The sequence below is a fragment of the Bombina bombina genome, chromosome 1 (assembly GCF_027579735.1).
Source record: "Bombina bombina isolate aBomBom1 chromosome 1, aBomBom1.pri, whole genome shotgun sequence".
Lineage (NCBI taxonomy): Eukaryota > Metazoa > Chordata > Amphibia > Anura > Bombinatoridae > Bombina > Bombina bombina.
The window spans coordinates 495097383-495115748 of record NC_069499.1 but is presented as its reverse complement, the minus strand read 5'-3'; the positions used below and the strand labels follow the sequence as shown (position 1 = coordinate 495115748).

General features: G+C 38.6%; 1 protein-coding gene across 1 annotated transcript in view; it reads right to left on the bottom strand.

Moving 5' to 3' along the window:
- DNAH7 (dynein axonemal heavy chain 7) overlaps positions 1-18366 on the bottom strand; it is a 784664-nt gene that overhangs the window by 685415 nt on the left and 80883 nt on the right. The window contains exons 13-15 of the mRNA XM_053698573.1: positions 15451-15675; positions 13323-13469; positions 9756-10441 (exon numbers count right to left, since the gene is read on the bottom strand). Coding sequence (XP_053554548.1) covers positions 9756-10441; positions 13323-13469; positions 15451-15675 — 1058 coding nt within the window. The remainder of the gene's footprint in view (positions 1-9755; positions 10442-13322; positions 13470-15450; positions 15676-18366) is intronic.

Genomic DNA, 18366 nt, shown 5'->3' with positions numbered 1-18366 from the left:
AGCAAACATTGTTCTATTCTGATAAATGTGATTTGTTTCATTAACTGGGACCAGCTTAGCTGCCCAGTACTGGTTAGTAAGGAAATATTGCATGTATAGTTAGTCTCCTAAAGAGGAGTAGGATTTTGTTGGTTTTATGTTTGATTTAAAGGAAAAGTACACCCCATGTTTAAACCTGCTGATAAAAATAAAACAGCCTAAAAAATGTATTTATATATATATATATATATATATATATATATATATATATATATATATATATATATATATATATATATATTCAAGTAGAGTTGTGTATGCACTCTCACCAACAAAATGCAGCTGCCAAGGTACTATTGAAAAAATGTACAAAAGTTCAAAAATAAAAGCACTCACTGAGCTTCGGTCGTCTGTGACAATCCTTTTTTTTTTACATACAGTATATACATATACATCTGTAGATAAGTATGCATCCCTAACACCTGTGACCTCCTATCTTTAAACCCTTATAACTTTTGTGTGCAATATTATTTTTTTAAATAATTTTTATTAGATGGTATTATTATGAGTATAACTGTACTTTCTGGCGCTAAATAGTTTAATTTAACTTAAACAATAATATTATAGGTTTAACTTTTATTTTTACTGATTTCCCCTCCCTGCTCACACTTAGGTCCTTGTGCAGATCTATTCAACTCTTAACAATCTTCTACTCATTGAGCTTCTTGAAACTTAGAAATGGGTTGATTCTGTATACATGGAATTGCAGGGAAACAATGGGATTGAAGGGACAGTAAAGTCAAAATTAAACTTTCATAATTCAGATACAGTAGAGTGTGCAATTTTATACAACTTTCCATTGTACTTCTATTATCTAATTTGTTTTGTTCCCTTGGTGTCCTTTGTTGAAATGCATACATAGGTAGTTTTAGGAGCAGCAATGCACTACTGGGAGCTCGCTGTTGATTAGTGGCTGCACATACATACCTCTCGTCATTGGCTCACCCAATGTGTTCAGCTACCTCCCAGTAGTGCATTGCTGCTCCTTCAACAAACGACACCAAGAGAATGAAGCAAATGTGTTAATAGAAGTAATTCTGAAAGTTGTTTAAAATGTATGCTCTATCTAAATCCTAAAAGAAAAATTTTGGGTTTATGTCCCTTATGTTTAAGCTCTATTTGTCAAAAAGAGGCGTGATATTTCTGCAGACACAAATTCACAGTTTTGAGAACTACATATCTTGTAGACAGAAGAAATGCCAAAATAATCTGACAGAAACCTCTGGGAGTGTATGACATTATGAATGGATTAATAGAATTCATCTACCAAAACAAAACAAAAAAACATAATTTATGCTTACCTGATAAATTTATTTCTCTTGTAGTGTATCCAGTCCACGGATCATCCATTACTTGTGGGATATTCTCCTTCCCAACAGGAAGTTGCAAGAGGATCACCCACAGCACAGCTGCTATATAGCTCCTCCCCTAACTGTCATATCCAGTCATTCGACCGAAAACAAACAGAGAAAGGAGAAACCATAGGGTGCAGTGGTGACTGTAGTTTAATTAAAATTTAGACCTGCCTTAAAAGGACAGGGCGGGCCGTGGACTGGATACACTACAAGATAAATAAATTTATCAGGTAAGCATAAATTATGTTTTCTCTTGCTAAGTGTATCCAGTCCACGGATCATCCATTACTTGTGGGATACCAATACCAAAGCTAAAGTACACGGATGATGGGAGGGACAAGGCAGGATTAAGCGGAAGGAACCACTGCCTGAAGAACCTTTCTCCCAAACACAGCCTCAGAAGAAGCAAAAGTATCAAATTTGTAAAATTTTGAAAAAGTGTGAAGCGAAGACCAAGTCGCAGCCTTGCAAATCTGTTCAACAGAGGCCTCATTTTTGAAGGCCCAGGTGGAAGCCACAGCTCTAGTAGAATGAGCTGTAATCCTTTCAGGGGGCTGCTCTCCAGCAGTCTCATAGGCTAGGCGTATTACGCTCCGAAGCCAAAAAGAAAGAGAGGTTGCCGAAGCTTTTTGACCTCTCCTCTGTCCAGAGTAAACGACAAACAGGGAAGATGTTTGACGAAAATCTTTAGTAGCTTGTAAGTAAAACTTCAAGGCACGGACTACGTCCAGATTATGTAAAAGACGTTCCTTCTTTGAAGAAGGATTAGGGCACAACGATGGAACAACAATCTCTTGATTGATATTCTTGTTAGAAACCACCTTAGGTAAAAACCCAGGTTTGGTACGCAGAACTACCTTATCTGCATGAAAAATCAGATAAGGAGAATCACATTGTAAGGCAGATAGCTCAGAGACTCTCCGAGCCGAGGAAATAGCCATCAAAAACAGAACTTTCCAAGATAAAAGTTTAATATCAATGGAATGAAGGGGTTCAAACGGAACTCCTTGAAGAACCTTAAGAACCAAGTTTAAGCTCCACGGGGGAGCAACAGGTTTAAACACAGGCTTAATTCTAACCAAAGCCTGGCAAAATGCCTGGACGTCTGGAACCTCTGCCAGACGCTTGTGCAAAAGAATAGACAGAGCAGAAATCTGTCCCTTTAAGGAACTAGCTGATAATCCTTTGTCCAAGCCCTCTTGGAGAAAAGACAATATTCTAGGAATCCTAACCTTACTCCATGAGTAATTCTTGGATTCACACCAATAAAGATATTTACTCCATATCTTGTGGTAGATTTTCCTGGTAACAGGCTTTCGTGCCCGTATTAAAGTATCAATGACTGACTCGGGGAAGCCACGCTTTGATAGAATCAAGCGTTCAATCTCCATGCAGTCAGTCTCAGAGAAATTAGATTTGGATGATTGAAAGGACCTTGTATCAGAAGGTCCTGTCTTAGAGGCAGAGTCCATGGTGGAAAGGATGACATGTCCACTAGGTCTGCATACCAAGTCCTGCGTGGCCACACAGGTGCTATCAGAATCACAGATGCTCTCTCCTGTTTGATTTTGGCAATCAGTTGAGGGAGCAGAGGAAACGGTGGAAACACATAAGCCAGGTTGAAGAACCAAGGCGCTGCTAGAGCATCTATCAGCGTCGCTTCTGGGTCCCTGGACCTGGATCCGTAACAAGGAAGCTTGGTGTTCTGGCGAGACGCCATGAGATCCAACTCTGGTTTGCCCCAACGATGAATCAACTGAGCAAACACCTCCGGATGGAGTTCCCACTCCCCCGGATGGAAAGTCTGACGACTTAGAAAATCCGCCTCCCAGTTCTCCACACCTGGGATATGGATTGCTGACAGGTGGCAAGAGTGGTACTCTGCCCAGCGAATTATTTTTGAGACTTCTAACATCGCTAGGGAACTCCTGGTTCCCCCTTGATGGTTGATGTAAGCCACAGTCGTGATGTTGTCCGACTGAAATCTGATGAACCTCAGTGTTGATAACTGAGGCCAAGCCAGAAGAGCATTGAATATCGCTCTTAACTCCAGAATATTTATTGGACGGAGTTTCTCCTCCTGAGTCCACGATCCCTGTGCCTTCAGGGAATTCCAGACTGCACCTCAACCTAGAAGGCTGGCATCTGTTGTTACAATTGTCCAATCTGGCCTGCGAAAGGTCATACCCTTGGACAGGTGTACCCGAGACAACCACCAGAGAAGAGAATCTCTGGTGTCTTGATCCAGATTTAGCAGAGGGGACAAATCTGTGTAATCCCCATTCCACTGACTCAGCATGCATAATTGCAGCGGTCTGAGATGAAGGCGCGCAAATGGCACTATGTCCATTGCCGCTACCATTAAGCCGATTACCTCCATACACTGAGCTACCGAAGGGCGCGGAATGGAGTGAAGAACACGGCAAGCATTTAGAAGTTTTGATAACCTGGACTCCGTCAGGTAAATTTTCATTTCTACAGAATCTATAAGAGTCCCTAAGAAGGAGACTCTTGTGAGTGGGGATAGAGAACTCTTTTCCTCGTTCACTTTCCACCCGTGCGACCTCAGAAATGCCAGAACTATCTCTGTATGAGACTTGGCAACTTGAAAGCTTGACGCCTGTATCAGGATGTCGTCTAGATATGGAGCCACCGCTATGCCTCGCGGTCTTAGAACCGCCAGAAGTGAGCCCAGAACCTTTGTAAAGATTCTTGGGGCTGTAGCCAACCCGAAGGGAAGAGCTACAAATTGGTAATGCCTGTCTAGAAAGGCAAACCTTAGAAACCGATGATGATCCTTGTGAATCGGTATGTGAAGGTAGGCATCCTTTAAGTCCACTGTGGTCATGTACTGACATTCTTGGATCATGGGTAGGATGGTCCGAATAGTTTCCATTTTGAAAGATGGAACTCTGAGGAATTTGTTTAAGATCTTTAGATCCAAAATTGGTCTGAAGGTTCCCTCTTTTTTGGGAACCACAAACAGATTCGACTAAAAACCCTGTCCTTGTTCCGTCCGCGAAACTGGATGGATCACTCCCATAACTAGGAGGTCTTGCACACAGCGTAGGAATGCCTCTTTCTTTATCTGATTTGCAGATAGCCTTGAAAGATGAAATCTCCCTGTGGAGGGGAAGCTTTGAAGTCCAGAAGATATCCCTGAGATATGATCTCCAACGCCCAGGGATCCTGAACATCTCTTGCCCACGCCTGGGCGAAGAGAGAAAGTCTGCCCCCTACTAGATCCGTCACCGGATAGGGGGCCGTTCCTTCATGCTGTCTTAGAGGCAGCAGCAGGCTTTCTGGCCTGCTTGCCTTTGTTCCAGGACTGGTTAGGTTTCCAGGCCTGCTTAGATTGAGCAAAAGTTCCCTCTTGTTTTGAAGCGGAGGAAGTTGATGCTGCCCCTGCCTTGAAATGAAAATTAGACTGTTTGGCCTTTGCTTTGGCCCTGTCCTGAGGAAGGGTGTGACCCTTACCTCCAGTAATGTCAGCAATAATTTCCTTCAAACCAGGCCCGAATAAGGTCTGTCCCTTGAAAGGAATGTTGAGTAATTTAGACTTCGAAGTCACGTCAGCTGACCAGGATTTAAGCCATAGCGCCCTACGCGCCTGGATGGCGAATCCGGAATTCTTAGCCGTTAGTTTAGTCAAATGAGCAATGGCATCAGAAACAAATGAGTTAGCTAGCTTAAGTGTTCTAAGCTTGTCAATAATTTCAGTCAATGGAGCTGTATGGATGGCCTTTTCCAGGGCCTCAAACCAGAATGCCGCCGCGGCCGTGACAGGCGCAATGCATGCAAGGGGCTGTAAAATAAAACCTTGTTGAATAAACATTTTCTTAAGGTAACCCTCCAATTTTTTATCCATTGGATCTGAAAAAGCACAACTGTCCTCAACCGGGATAGTGGTACGCTTTGCTAAAGTAGAAACTGCTCCCTCCACCTTAGGGACCGTCTGCCATAAGTCCCGTGTAGTGGCGTCTATTGGAAACATTTTTCTAAATATAGGAGGTGGGGAAAAAGGCACACCCGGTCTATCCCACTCCTTGCTAATAATTTCTGTAAGCCTTTTAGGTATAGGAAAAACATCAGTACACACCGGGTACTAGCATAGTATTTATCCAGCCTACACAATTTCTCTGGTACTGCAACTGTGTTACAGTCATTCAGAGCAGCTAATACCTCCCCAAGCAACACACGGAGGTTCTCAAGCTTAAATTTAAAATTAGAAATCTCTGAATCAGGTTTCCCCGAATCAGAGATGTCACCCACAGACTGAAGCTCTCCGTCCTCATGATCTGCATATTGTGACGCAGTATCAGACATGGCCCTTACAGCATCTGCACGCTCTGTATTTCTCCTAACCCCAGAGCAATCGCGCTTGCCTCTTAATTCAGGCAACCTGGATAATACCTCTGACAGGGTATTATTCATGATTGCAGCCATGTCCTGCAAGGTAATCACTATGGGCGTCCCTGATGTAATTGGCGCCATATTAGCGTGCATCCCCTGAGCGGGAGGCGAAGGGTCTGACACGTGGGGAGAGTTAGTCGGCATAACTTCCCCCTCGACAGACCCCTCTGGTGATAATTCTTTTATAGTTAAAGACTGATCTTTACTGTTTAAGGTGAAATCAATACATTTAGTACACATTCTCCTATGGGGCTCCACCATGGCTTTCAAACATAATGAACAAGTAGTTTCCTCTATGTCAGACATGTTTAAACAGACTAGCAATGAGACTAGCAAGCTTGGAAAACACTTTAAACAAGTTTATAAAAAACGTTACTGCACCTTTAAGAAACACAAATTTTGTCAAAATTTGAAATAACAGTGAAAAAAGGCAGTTACACTAACGAAATTTTTACAGTGTATGTAACAAGTTAGCAGAGCATTGCACCCACTTGCAAATGGATGATTAACCCCTTAATACCCAAAACTGAATAATAAAAGACAAAAACTTTTTTTTTTTTTTTTCAAACAGTCACAACAACTGCCACAGCTCTACTGTGGCTTTTTACCTCCCTCAAAAACGACTTTGAAGCCTTTTGAGCCCTCCAGAGAAGTCCTGGAACATGCAGGAAGAAGCTGGATGTCTCTGTCAGTATTTTTATCTGCACAGAAAAGCACTAAAATAGGCCCTTCCCACTCATATTGCAACAGTGAAAAGCCTAAGGAAACTGTTTCTAGGCAGAATTCAAGCCAGCCATGTGGAAAAAAAACTAGGCCCCAATAAGTTTTATCACCAAATACATATAAAATGATTAAACATGCCAGCAAACGTTTTATATTACATTTTTATAAGAGTATGTATCTCTATTAATAAGCCTGATACCAGTCGCTATCACTGCATTTAAGGCTTTACTTACATTACTTCGGTATCAGCAGCATTTTCTAGCAAATTCCATCCCTAGAAAAATATTAACTGCACATACCTTATTGCAGGAAAACCTGCACGCCATTGCCTCTCTGAAGTTACCTCACTCCTCAGAATATGTGAGAACAGCCATGGATCTTAGTTACTTCTGCTAAGATCATAGAAAACGCAGGCAGATTCTTCTTCTAAATACTGCCTGAGATAAACAGTACACTCCGGCACCATTTAAAAATAACAAACTTTCGATTGAAGAATAAACTAAGTATAAAACACCACACTCCTATTACGACCTCCATCTTGGTTGAGGCTTGCAAGAGAATGACTGGATATGACAGTTAGGGGAGGAGCTATATAGCAGCTCTGCTGTGGGTGATCCTCTTGCAACTTCCTGTTGGGAAGGAGAATATCCCACAAGTAATGGATGATCCGTGGACTGGATACACTTAACAAGAGAAAAACATTACAGCCTCATGCTACATAACTAAAACAAATAATCCTTATTTAAGGATAAATAACATTTAGATTATAATGTATCTTAAATAGAAAACTATCATTTAAAAAAAAACAACTATTTAAATTAAAAAAATAAAATCTGATTTAAAGGGATAGTCAACACAAAATGATAGATACTGCCGTTACTACCCATTCCCCAGCTTTGCATAACCAACATTGTTATATTAATATACTTTATAACCTTTAGTCAAAATAAAACTTTCATGATTCCAATAGGGCAGATCTTTCCAAACTTTTCATGTTGGTGACACACTTTTTAGACCTACATCATTTCGCGACACAGTAGTTCAGTTTTACTGGCAAACAGGAGGTTAAACTAACTTGTTTTAAGAGATACGGACACATACATAAATGATATAATAACAAAATGTATTTACAAGTAACAGTAAGTATGTGCAAGAATAAAAAAAGGTTTAATAACACCAATAGCTACTTACTATTTTAATGGGATGTATGAGGTTGATGGGATGAACACAATTTCAGAATATTTGGTGTAATATTAGATAAAGACACTCACATTTCATCATCAAGCATTTTTAAGCTTCCCCTTCCTATCCATATATCAAGAGCAGGAGCAGCAATGCACTACTGGGAGCTAGTTGCAAAAAAAAAAAAAACCCACTGACTTCTGACTTCAGCTCAGCATTTAAGCTGTCGCCCTCAGAGCTCGGTGAGTCCGACTGAATACTGCCCACGCTGCAAACACACTGCTTTACCACTCACTAACTACACATGCAGTCACGAGCCAATTTAGGAGACTACACGTGCAGTCAGGAGCCAATGTGCCGCCAATGGGAATAGTTTCAGTTCCCACTGAGCTGCACCAATAGGTTAAGATGATCTGTGACCCCCTAGGTATCAATCACGTGTCAACCATGTGATATGCGTAGCAGGCAGGCGGAAAGTCAGAAACCAAAAAAAAAAAAAGTAAAAAAAAATTAAATTTTAAAAATTTTGTACTGAAGCAGGGACACACCTACACACTGCTGCCGACACACTAGTGTGTCCCGACACACAGTTTGGAAAGCACTGCAATAGGGCATGCAATTTCAAACAACTTTCCAATATACTTTTATCATCAAATTTGCTTTGTTCTCTTGGTATTATTTGTGAAAAAAAGCACAAAAAGGCAGCAGCACTTGTCCCAATTAAGTAAATAAATTTATTTAGGGGTACAGAGGGAAAAATACACACACCCCTAAATAAAATTATTTACTTCATTGGGACAAGTCCTGCCTTTTTGTGCTTTTTGGATTTCTTGGAGTTTCTCCCTCCGGGCATCTTACACGGTCTGGTATGCTGATGTGCTGAACTGAGCTATTGGATTTTGGTATTCTTTGTGGAAAGCTAAACCTTATAGGCGGATTTCTAAGCCCTCTAAATGCCTCTTATCTCAGTGCATATTGAAAGTTTTTTATAGTTAGACACTTCTAGTTCATGTATGTCATACAGATAACATTGTGCTCACTCCCGTGGAGTTATTTATGAGTCAGCACTGACTAAAATGCATGTCTGTCAAAAGAACTGAAATAAGGGGGCAGTCAGCAGAGGCTTAGATACAAGGTAATCACAGAGGTAAAAAGTATATAAATATAACTGTGTTGGTTATGCAAAACAGGGGACTGGCTAATAAAGGGATTATCTATCTTTTTAAACTATAAAAATTCTGGAGTAGACTGTACCTTTAAACCTCTAAATGTCTGCCTGTTTCTAAGTCACTAAAGACAGCCTCTTATCACATGGTTTTTTTTTTGCTTTGCACAACAGGGGACTGCTAGTTCATGTCTCATATGAGCCATATAATAACGTGCTCACGTCCGTGGGTTGTGCACAACACAGCACTAATTGGCCTAAATGCAAGTCAATAGATTATAAATAAAAAGGCATGTGATCAGGGGGCTGTCAAAAGAGGTTTAGATACAAGGTAATCACAGAGGTAAAAAAAGTGTATACACATACACACTAACAGGCCCATTTATCAAGCTCCGTATGGAGCTTGAAGGGCCGTGTTTCTGGCGAGTTTTCAGACTCACCAGAAACACAACTTATGAAGCAGCGGTCTAAAGACCGCTGCTTCATAACCCTGTCCGCCTGCTCAAATACGATCAGGTTGATAGACACTTCCCTGCTGGTGGCCGCAAGTCAGCAGGGGGCGGCGTTGCACCAGCAGCTCTTGTGAGCTGCTGGTGCAATGTTAAATGCAGAGAGCGTATTGCTCTCCGCATTTAGCGAGGTCTTGCGGACCTGATCCGCAGTGTCGGATCAGGTCCGCAAGAGCTTTGATAAATTGGGGCCTAAGTGTCCCTGATTACCTTAAATCTAATTAACATAAGTGATTAGTTAGTCACTATATTAACCCTATATAAATCAGTGTATGAAACAGGTATCCTAACATAACACAGTTATTGAATGTGTGAGATACGTAAGAAGCAGTTGTGTACATTGGAACATTGTTGTATTGGTATATTTACCTTATTTCCGTTTCAAAAGCCTTAATAAATGGAGATCCTCTCATAGTCTGTGTTTTCACAATGTGATCATCCAGCAGCATTTGAATTTCATCTACAGATGAAAGGATGTAAGTTCCGGTTTCTCTGTAAGGAAGGAGAATAAATTCCATCTTATCCCACTCAGAAACCATTTTCTCCATTGCTTTTTCAAGTGAATACTCCTTGCTTGCTGACTCACTAACTGCTTCAAATTTGTCCAGAAAAGGCTGGAGGTTCATGTCTATGAATGTAGAGACATTAGTGTCATTTTGTGGTTTTATGGTATGGCCTACAATATCTGACAAAGCTTCCCAATGTCTGTCACGTAGCCCTGGGTTGCAAACTACTTGAATCAGAGGTATGTACTCTTTAAATTCTTCCACTTTAGTTTTAATCTTAGATGTCAAGGAAAGAGGATTTGGAATGTCACGAAAACTCTTTTCCAGTTTATATAGTGCTCTCCAGTAGTTTCCTACATCTTGCTCAACAAGATCAGGATTCACTGCAGAATAAGGTCCTTCCATCCAGTTTTTGTACTTTGTGTTGAACTCAACAATTATTTCATATAGCCGAAAGAATGGACTTATAGATTCTTGAACTTTTTTCCGTTGAGGATACTGGGTGGCAGCCCAACCAAATGCTTCTTCCTCTGCATTCAGTTGATCAATCTGCAATAGTTAAAATTTATTAATTTCTAAAAAAAAAAAAGTGCACTCATACACTCACACATAAACAATATATATATATATATATATATATATATATATATGAATCGAAAAAGATGCACTCTAAGGTCTTTTAGTGGAATAAAGATTTACTTTATTTGTAGAACGTTTTCGAGGAACAAGTCCCCTTCGACAGTGTATGTATATATATATATATATAGGTGGCCCTCGGTTTACGCCGGTTCAATTTGCGCCGTTTCAGAATAACATTTGACTGCTATTGAAAAGCATTGAAAAGCAGTACACTAATTAAAATAGCCAGTAGGTGGAGCTGTCCGCTTGTGTTGCAGCAAAGTTATGCAATTTAGCAGACTGAAATTAATCTGCGTACACAGAACAGACCTTAGCTATCGAGCAGCTTTCAAGCAACAAGATCTAGCAGCCACTTCCCTATTATCTTCCTGTCCAGCTGCTTGAGGTGAGGGTGCCTAACTGCCTATTAATCACTTCAGATTGAAATGCATAGAATAGGTGCAGACCCAATAGTATCTAACATGCTAACAATGCAGAAAAATTCAAGTAAAAAAAATGTTTTTGTTTATTAAACTTAGTTTGATGATACAGTCTGTTGTGTGATTATTTAATAAGGTTTATAATGCTGTTTAGCATTTAAAGCCTTCATTTCAAAGCTTTAAAAATAATGTATTAGGTGTTACTTATGACAATTTTGAGAGGGGCCTTAAATCTAACTCCCTCACTTCCCATTGACTTACATTATAAACTGTGTTTCAATCTATCTATCTATTATCTATTAGCAGCAAAAAGGAAGAAAACATAATAAAATACAGTTATCTAGAGTTTGATTAGTTTAAAAAATGGTTGAATTCATGATGAAATGATGAATGTAGAGTACAGGTTTTGTGTTAATATATAATTAAAACTATTTTTTTTAAAAAATCATAGTTTATCATATTTTCATTGTTTTCTCTTGCAATTTGAAACAATTCTATAATTTTATGTGTAAAACTAAACAGTGCTCTGTAAGCTGTTTAATTTGATACTGAAACAAAAAGTTAAAGGGACAGTCTAGGCCAAAATAAACTTTCATGATTCAGATAGAGCATGTAATTTTAAACAATTTTCCAATTTACTTTTATCACCAATTTTGCTTTGTTCTCTTGGTATTCTTAGTTGAAAGCTTAACCTAGGAGGTTCATATGCTAATTTCTTAGACCTTGAAGCCCACCTCTTTCAGATTGCATTTTAACAGTTTTTCACCACTAGAGGGTATTAGTTCACGTATTTCATATAGATAACACTGTGCTTGTGCACAAGAAGTTATCTGGGAGCAGGCACTGATTGGCTAGACTGCAAGTCTGTCAAAAGAACTGAAAAAAGGGGCAGTTTGCAGAGGCTTAGATACAAGATAATCATAGAGGTTAAAAGTATATTATTATAAATGTGTTAGTTATGCAAAACTGGGAAATGGGTAATAAAGGGATTATCTATCTTTTAAAACAATAAAAATTCTGGTGTAGACTGTCCCTTTAAAGGGACATTGTACACTAGATTTTTCTTGGCATAAATGTTTTTTAGATGATCCATTTATAAAGCCCATCTCGTGGTGTTTTTGTAAACATGTAGTTTTGCTTATTGTTTAACAAAATAGTGACAATTTCCAGACTCCTAACCAAGCCCCACAGTGTCAGATATATACACGCGTTTACAGACTACTGCTGGCTCCTGTTTATGTTATCTGTCTTTTCATATGCAGGTTAGAGGTGGGGGAGTGTCTGCTCTTCTTGTTTTCCCAGCCTATTTTACTGGGTGTCCCAGCCTAAACTCATAAACTGGGAGCGTCTAAAGTTTTTAAAAGGTTTTATACTGGATTTTTAGATCAGTATCTGTGCATATTCTTCTTAATAGTAGTTTCTATTACATGCAGTTATATGAAAATTGGTGTATACTGTTTCTTTAATGATTTTTTATGTTCAACTTATCCTAAAGGATCAGTTGCTCACAACTAGGGCTGGGCTATTAACCGCATATGCGGTTTTAAACCACGATTAACCTCCACCATTTAAAAAAAAACAAGAGTCTGAGGATTTTAGGGGGGGGGGCGGGGCCTGGGTGGACATCACATCGCGACGATCAGGCCGTGTGCAGGTCAGTCCCAGGCACCTTCATTGCGGGACAATGCAGTGCCCCGGAATGGGAAGCCACCTGCCAGTGACGTCATACCCCAGGCAGCTCAGCAGAGTGATCCGCTACCTGCGTGCCCTTCTCCTCGCTCAGCTTCCCGCGTGCTGCAGCGGGACAGTCTTTGGCAGGATTTCACCGCAAAGACTAATGGGGTATGTAGTTCCTATCGCTAGAAATTCTGGGATATGTAGGCTTTGGCAGGATTTCACTACAGACTTGCAGAGACTAATTGGGTATGTAGTTCCTATCGCTAGTAATTCTAGGGTATGTAGGCTTCGGCAGGATCTCACCACAGAGACTATTGGGCTATTTAGTTTTTATCACTAGTGCTTTTGGGATATGTAGGTGTCAGACGGAGCACAAGGCCACAGGTACAGCGTGGGTATTTTTGGGATGTGTATTTTTGGTACATATGGGATACATAGGCATCAGCAGGGTTTCAGCACAAGCTCTATATAGATCACAACCCCGTGTTAGCAGCAGTAATGTTTCATGTGAGAGTTTTAGTCATTTTTAAGAAAATCGCGATTAAATCGCAATCACAATTTTTTGGGTACAAAATCGCGATTTTGATTTTTACCCATATAACCCAGCCCTACTCACAACCTACAATTTTAAGAGTGTACCACAATTCCAAATATTAAACATAATAAACAATTCAGGAAAGCAAAGCTTAACAAACCTTTTCAACAGCAAGGTCCAATTTTGAATTGAGTGCTTGTGCTTTTTTGAGATATTTGTTCACCTCCTGTATGTCACCATATGACTCAAATTCTTCCTTCTGCTTGGCATAAGTATCCAATTCTTCAACAAACCTCTCACAATGAAGCTATACAGGCATTAACATATTTGTAAAAAGTTAATTTAATAAACAAATACAGCAATACACTTACAGAATGAGTAGCCTCAGTTACTATGTTTGATCTGCAGTAAATTGCAAGTGCTCTGTTTTAGTCAATAATTATTTTTTTATACACTTACTGAGCAATTTGATATTCGTATAAATTGTATTAAACATAATCATGGCACATAATGCCTGCATAACTCTTGTTACAACTAGGGATGGGCGAATGTGTTTATATTCTAATTCGAATGTTAGAACGAATGTTATTGTAGAAATTTGATTTACATAATCGAATGTTAATAAGAACGAATATTCATAAAAATTATATTATCGAGTTATTTACAGTTTTCGAATGTGACATTCGAATTCGAATGTCACATTTGAATTTGAATATTACATTTATACAACACAGTTGTAGACTAGAAATACTATTTTGAATTCGAATGTTACATTTCAAAATTGAATGTGATATAAAATGCATAGCTAAACATTCTATTATTCAAATGAATATTTTCAAATGTTATTGAAAAATATGAAAATGAAAATTCAAAAATAGAATGTTATATAAACATTTGAAATTCGATTTGAACAAACTAATGTATCAATGATTCGTTTTAAATTTTGAATTTTTAGAAACATTCGCCCATCCCTAGTTACAACATGATAATTTGAAAAGACAAATACATATTCTAAAACATAAAACTACTCTTTTTAACATCTACGTTTAAATATAAACATAACACACCGAAAATTATCCCTATAGGAAGTGTACAATCTTCTCAACATTCTTGAAAACCAAAATACTTAACATCCCATTTTTATTAATCTAATAAAATACTTTATTATTTTATACAGTCAAATAATATGGTATTTAAAATGCCATAAAACATTTTGAGTTATGTGCATATTATAAAAGGGTCGACTGAGGTAAAACATTGTGTGGAAAAAAGTGTTAAAAAGCTTATAAGTATTTGAATAACATTTCCAAAAATCTGCAAAATGACTTACACTTTAGTGTTGCTAAGTGTAACCTGCTCCACCTCCGTTATCAGTGTCCTACTCCAAACCTTGTGCTATCATATAACAAGGTGTGCATGTGAGGATAATTACTTATGCAAGCAAGGGGGGTTGAGGAAGGACAGCAGGTACTGCTATTGTTTGCTTCCAAGAGGCATGCTCGTTTCCATGGGGATAATGTCACATGCCTTGTGAAAGCTTCAGAATTATACTGTGCTGCCAACATTATATATAGGTTGCTGCCAACAAAACTATGCCTGAATTAAAGGGTTAATGGGGGTTAAAACAGAAACTGTTTTGCAGATAAGCTTTGGATGCATTATATATTTAGAAAGTACTGTTTTATGTCCCTTTAATATGGTTACCCCCTTCCCTTAATAACAAGGGTAAAATATTATTATCCTGGCCGATACAGTAATTAACTTACAGAATATATTGCTGATTAGAGAAATTTACATTGTTAAAGTGCAATATTTCTTTTGTAACTTGTAATCAAACAGAAATCAGCAGAACTCAGGTAATAGTGGGTATATATTCATGAGGTAAAGATTGACCCCACATAAATTTGTCAGTCTTTATGAGGTCTAACAAGGCATCACTAATTAAAATTAGTAACATTTACTAATTGAAACATTGCATTCTATATATATATATATATATATATATATAAATATCAGAGACCTATAAGCAAGTTGCATGCCCTAATTACTTTTTAAATCTGAATCCCTTTTAAACACACAATGTATATAAGAAGTAACTGTACACTCTATTCCCTAATTTTTTTTCAACTTATTTTTTTCAAAAATATGCGCTTCATAAAACTATATCTAAGCTGTCTCATTCTTGGTATTTCCTTATAAATAAAGGTATAAATAGTAAAACTGTTATTGAAAAAAGTGATAAATCATTAACTAGAATACAGCACAATATGATAAAAGGAATTATTAACCTTCAGTCCTTCTTGGAACTGCACAGTCTTTTCACATATGATCTTCCTGTGTTCCTCAAAAATCTCTGCCATCCGGTCATGCCACTGAAATGTGCTGTTATTCATGCGTATATCCGCAGGCGAAAACACTGCATAATCTATCAGGAAAATTAGGTGATTCTTAGCTTCGAAAAGCTTGCGTTCAAGATCCATCATATCTTGGGCTTCAACCTTTTGGATGTATGCCTTTTGTGAAACAAAATAACTGTTAACTATACAGATAAACAAAAGTAAGAGAAAATATTACGATTTGTTCCAAACAGGGGCAGAACTACCATTGGTGCAGTAGGTGTAGTGGCACCAGGGCCCAAGTGATGGGGGGCCCATATCAGCCAGTCTAGACGTAGGCGTGTGCAGAATGTATACAACTCTAATGCAGGGGAGCCTTTTATTATTGCAGGTCCAGCCTATCTACCTATTTACTCAAAATCATATACAGAGCAGCATGTATATTATTAATATTGTTTACTACTGAGTTACCTTTTGGGGGCTCAAAGAAAATGTGCACTAGGGCCCTTTGAGTAGGTCCGCTACTGGTTGCAAATTATGGTGAGCGATACATTTGAATGAAACATCATAAGCTTAATATAGAGGCCTCAGACAGGTTCTATATAAAGTTGTGTTGTCCAGGATAAGGTCCAAGAGTCACTACAGAGCTCACTAGTGCTTTTTAGTAGGGTTGCAATATACTGATTCATTATTCCATGTCTACCTCTCCTTATTTGCAACACAAAGAGATATTGTTCTGCTCTGCAACTGACGTGTTTGACCTGTATTCATGTCCAGGTCTGTGTTAGACATAGATTTGTGTAACTAACCTGGAAAAATAATTATTTAAAAGCATTTTGTTGTTTCATTAAAATCATTTTTAGAATTAAAACTATTTCTATCATTTGCTCTATAAAATTGATCATTTATAAAACAAAACCCACTGTTACATCCCATTTGAATAGGTTCAACAGGACTCTTTCAAACCTATTCTTCACCCACATAAATAAGGGCCAGATTACAAGTGGCACGCTAACTTTTTCACATATTACAAGTTGAAAGTAAAAGGTTAGTGTGCGAGCGAAAGACTGATACTCAATAACTTCAGGACTTCATACTCTATGCTTCATACTCTATGAAGTATGCTGTAAAAAAACAGTTATGGCTTGTGCACTGACCCGTCACAGCTTTATACCAACTGCGCTAAACCTGAAGTAAGTTAGGAACATTCACATAGAAGAAATATTCTGTTTTATTTGTATATATATATATATATATATATATATAAAATTATATTTTTGTAAACCATATATCTATATAAATATTTTAAAAAAAAGTGTATACTTTGTATATGTGCAAATATATATATATACACATATAAACACATAAAAAACAAAATTTATGCTTACCTGATAAATTTCTTTCTCTTGTGGTGTATCCAGTCCACGGGTTCATCCATTACTTGTGGGATATTCTCCTTCCCAACAGGAAGTTGCAAGAGGACACCCACAGCAGAGCTGTCTATATAGCTCCTCCCCTAACTGCCACCCCCAGTCATTCGACTGAAGACAAGCAAGAAAAAAGGAGAAACTATAGGGTGCAGTGGTGACTGTAGTTTAAAAATAAAAAACACCTGCCTTAAAGTGACAGGGCGGGCCGTGGACTGGATACACCACAAGAGAAAGAAATTTATCAGGTAAGCATAAATTCTGTTTTCTCTTCTAAGGTGTATCCAGTCCACGGGTTCATCCATTACTTGTGGGATACCAATACCAAAGCTTTAGGACACGGATGAAGGGAGGGACAAGGCAGGTACTTAAAAGGAAGGCACCACTGCCTGTAATACCTTTCTCCCAAAAATAGCCTCCGAAGAAGCAAAAGTATCAAATTTGTAAAATTTGGAAAATGTATGAAGCGAAGACCAAGTTGCCGCCTTACAAATCTGTTCAACAGAGGCCTCATTTTTAAAAGCCCATGTGGAAGCTACCGCTCTAGTAGAATGAGCTGTAATTCTTTCAGCAGGCTGCTGGCCAGCAGTCTCATAAGCCAAACGGATTATGCTTCTTAGCCAAAAAGAAAGAGAAGTTGCCGAAGCCTTTTCGCCTCTCCTCTTTCCAGAGTAGACAACAAACAATGCAGATGTTTGACGAAACTCCTTAGTAGCTTGCAAATAAAACTTTAAAGCACGAACCACGTCAAGATTGTGTAACAGACGTTCCTTCCTTGAAGAAGGATTAGGACACAGTGACGGAACAACAATTTCCTGATTGATATTCCTATTAGATACTACCTTAGGAAGAAACCCAGGTTTGGTACGCAAAACTACCTTATCTGCATGGAAGATCAGATAAGGGGAATCACACTGCAAGGCAGATAACTCTGAAACTCTTCGAGCCGAAGAGATAGCTACTAAAAACAGAACTTTCCAAGATAACAGCTTGATATCTATGGAATGCAAGGGTTCAAACGGAACCCCTTGAAGAACCTTAAGAACTAAATTTAAACTCCATGGCGGAGCAACAGGTTTAAACACAGGCCTGATTCTAACCAAAGCCTGACAAAACGCCTGAACGTTTGGAGCATCAGCCAGGCGCTTGTGTAAAAGAATAGACAGAGCAGAAATCTGTCCCTTTAAGGAACTAGCCGATAATCCCTTTTCCAATCCATCTTGGAGAAAAGATAGTATCCTAGGAATCCTGACTTTACTCCACGAGTAACCCTTGGATTCACACCAATGAAGATATTTACACCATATCTTATGATAGATTTTCCTGGTGACAGGCTTTCGAGCATGAATCAAGGTATCAATGACCGACTCTGAGAAACCACGCTTTGATAAAATCAAGAGTTCAATCTCCAAGCAGTCCATGGTGGGAAGGATGACATGTC